Source organism: Dermacentor variabilis, chromosome 11 (assembly GCF_050947875.1).
Source record: "Dermacentor variabilis isolate Ectoservices chromosome 11, ASM5094787v1, whole genome shotgun sequence".
Taxonomy (NCBI): Eukaryota; Metazoa; Arthropoda; class Arachnida; order Ixodida; family Ixodidae; genus Dermacentor; species Dermacentor variabilis.
In genome coordinates this window covers 26,615,781-26,619,263 of record NC_134578.1, presented here as the reverse complement: position 1 = coordinate 26,619,263, position 3,483 = coordinate 26,615,781, and the positions used below count along the sequence as shown (strand labels likewise).

General features: G+C 46.3%; 1 protein-coding gene across 1 annotated transcript; it reads right to left on the bottom strand.

Moving 5' to 3' along the window:
* Nucleotides 1-394: 394 nt before the first annotated feature.
* Nucleotides 395-3,060, bottom strand: LOC142564230 (uncharacterized). Its single transcript, XM_075675152.1, has 3 exons — nt 2,940-3,060; nt 1,792-2,023; nt 395-487 (listed from the first exon to the last, which is right to left on the bottom strand). Exons 1-3 carry the CDS (start codon nt 2,940-2,942, stop codon nt 483-485), a joined length of 240 nt encoding a protein of 79 aa, XP_075531267.1. The 5' UTR covers nt 2,943-3,060; the 3' UTR covers nt 395-482.
* Nucleotides 3,061-3,483: the final 423 nt, after the last annotated feature.

Genomic DNA, 3,483 nt, shown 5'->3' with positions numbered 1-3,483 from the left:
GCAAAGGCTTGATGGATGTTAGGATATATGAAGTGTCCCAAGTCATAATATTGTTGGAACACAACTTCCAGGGTGAGTAACAGTTATCAGCAGAGTGGCTTGCATTGAGCCACGCCGTCAGTGGCCCTCAAGATAGTTTGCGTGACAGAGCCTGTCGAATAATACACTTTTTCAGTGGTTGAGCAACATAGGCTGCGTTGGCAGTCTGCCCGCTACATGGGCGTGAGGTCATTGGTATGGCGGTTGGAGGCCACGTATGTAATTTTAACGGGACATAACTAGGACTTCATGCGTTGTGTGGCATGTGGCGCCTACCGTCTCACATGACCACACATCCGTTATGTGCATGTTGAAACAAAAAAGAAAACACGCGAGAATGACACGCCAGTTTTAGGAATCAGTACACCATCAGTTTATTTTTACCCCTTTTGAACGTTGTGCAATTGCTACGGCAGGTGAGTCTGTTTCCTCCGCCGCAATCTTCAGCCTGCAATACAACACCAAAACAATGAAATTAGCATTGCCTCTCTTGTACGCAGCAGCCACCGTATTGGAAATAGAGATAGGATTTGTCATTATGCAAGGTGAGAAGTCATGTTCAATCACAACATTCTAGCCTAAGCGTTCAGCAATAGGTGTAGGAAATAGTAAACAGAGAATTGCATTAGTATTAAGCCTAACTCTGTCAGTGAACACAAATATGAAAAAACAAAAAGAAACAAAGGAATTTATGTATAGAGACAGTGAGAAGGCCAGTTAGCTGCCGTCATTCTTCAATGAGAACTGTAGGAGACGCTCAACCTGATTTGTCGCCAGGCTTGCACAGCATTTCTTTTCTCAAATTTAAACTTACCGCCTTGACGCTATGCGTCGTGGTACCGGGAAGAACTATGGTGCTGTTCTAATGCTGCACGAAAGTTGACGGCTTCTAATTACACAAGGGGCAGTGCCGTACCTTTGGAAGCTATATCACGTGGTCGGATAACGCCGAGTTAAGGAGGTGCGTCACAATGATGACGCATGCTAACCGCGAAGAAATGGTCCAAAAGCGTTTGCGCAATGTTTTACAAACGTTGTATCGTCCATTTAGAAGTAAAGCGGACCTACGGATCCTGACAGAGGTCATGGGTCTTAGAGGCACGCAAAGGAAACGTGAATGGATCTGTTATGAAGTTTAGTAAGGCAGTTCGGAGATGGCTGGCAGGAAAGTATAATAGCGCACAATCAGGGAAACACGATAGACTTTGCAGCTAGCTTCAGGTATAACACTGCTTCGGTGCTCCGGGATTTGTCCCCACAAGGCACGAAGCTTAACTGCTGAGAATGGAAGCCGAAAAAAGGCATTCAGAAAACTAGCATGCTTGAAATCACTGCGGTACTTGGTACAATGAAACTCCTATATATATAATTTACTGTCTATAACTGTAGACCACGTTCCAATGTGCGCCAAACGCACTAACATCCACATACAGCCCTTTCGGTGCTGGCTAATTAACCCACGACGGTCAAAAGTAATCCCGAGTCCCACACTACTTCGTGTCCCGTGGGGTTTAACGAGTCACCCTGGGATGTTAGGCCACCCTGGGATGTCTGCATTCAGAGCTGTCGTTGAAATATCTTGTCGACACTAATCGGCCCATAACAAAAGTAAGCAGCTGTCTGCACGTGGAGACACCGGGGTTGAATGGGTCAGCCCAGAGTAGGAAAGCCAGAGTGCTCAGAATTAACCCGTAGCCATCCACTATCTTGAGCCTCGCACATCGACTGTGCCGCCGCTGCAGCCAAACTCACCCGCGACGTATGGCAGCGGCGCGACGTACGGGTAGGCAGCAACCACGGGATGGTGCACCTTGTGCGAGTACTGGTACGAAACGGCGGTGGGCGCTGCCAGCACAGGGGCCGGGGCTGCGTACACGGGTGCTGCCACCACGGGCGCATGGGCGAGAACCGGTGCTACGGCTCCGGCGTGAACCAGCGCGGTGCAGCAGGCGGCCAGAACGGTGAGGGCCAGGATCAGAGACTTCTGCGAGGTAACGGCGTGCCAAGCGTGTGGAAGTTTGTATGGCAGGCAGATGTAGATGTCGATGCCTCAGAGTTGGCGGCGCATACACACTCGGAGGGATTGGCCAAAAAAATCCAAGCAGCTCAAAATATAAAAAGGAATAAATGTAAAACAATTCAAAAATATATTCGAGAATAGATCGGTTAGTATACAAGAACAATAGATTGGCAATGATGAATTGACGAAAATTACAAATTCGGAAGAAGCAGGCAGTTTTGCAAATGTGCTTTTTGTCACATTATAACCTATATATATTTTACATGTAGAATATTACAGTATGCGTGACAGATTGAAAGACTGCAGAAATGAGGAGAAAGACAAAAGAATGAGACAAAAATTATAAATGATGATGTAAAATAGTATAAGTATAGAAAAGTATGAAAATTCAGCGATGCTCTTGTTTTGGTTCCCTGTTAAAGTTGTAAATTGCAATGCAGGAATGCCAGTGCCTGAAGCTTAGAGCGTCTTCAATATACACCACCATCCTTATCGTCATCATCATCACCATGATCAACTGCATGTAAACTGCAAGACGAGTAGTTGTCTGTGACCCAAGTTTCAACAATCGACACTTACCTCTGTCATGAGTCAGCCAATTGTCAATTTCCTAGTCACATCACACACAGCATATTTTCCTTCGTAGGCCTCGACTGCGGTTACAGACTCTTGGCACCCATTATGTTACTATAACACGCTACCGGTTATCATCTATATTCTAAACCCATATTGCCACTAAAACTAGCCACAAATTATCTGTATGTAGTGGGAAATCTGATAAAATGGCAATTGGTGTTCCGTTATTAAAGAAATCAATTAACGTTTATTTTTTATTCTCAAAGCCATCAGACAAATATTTTGATAGACTGCGTGAGCTTACCATTGTCCTTGTGTGTTGGTTTGCTGTCTAGTCCTCAAGGAAGTAAGTTCCGTAGAAAGCTCTTCGGTTATGGCACGGAAGATGCGATAGCGCTGAAGACCGAGAGATGCTGCCGCCACTGCAATCTGCCGTCCTTATATACCCGAGCGACGCGTTCTCGGAGACGAAACCTTCTCGCCCCATATTATTCCGGCGTTCAGGCCGACCGCGCAATTAGGAAAGAAGCGTTGAAAAAAAATATCTTGGCGGACGGAGCTACTGGGGTACAGTTTCCCCGGCGTCAACCGGGGTCGGAGGTCACGCTTTTTCGCCCATCGAGGTCCGCGTACTACGCAGCCAACATTTCGTAATGACCCCGCTGCCGTTTCTCGCCTAAATGTCAACATAGAAATTATGTAAGAGAGCGACGGCTTGACATATACGGGGGAGATATTACACTAAACACTAAAACGAGCAGTTTTGAATGCCGTGTGCGAAGCCCTGATTAGCAGAGACACGGAAGTACACATATGCGCCATCAGTTTCACATCCAATAGTCCGAAAT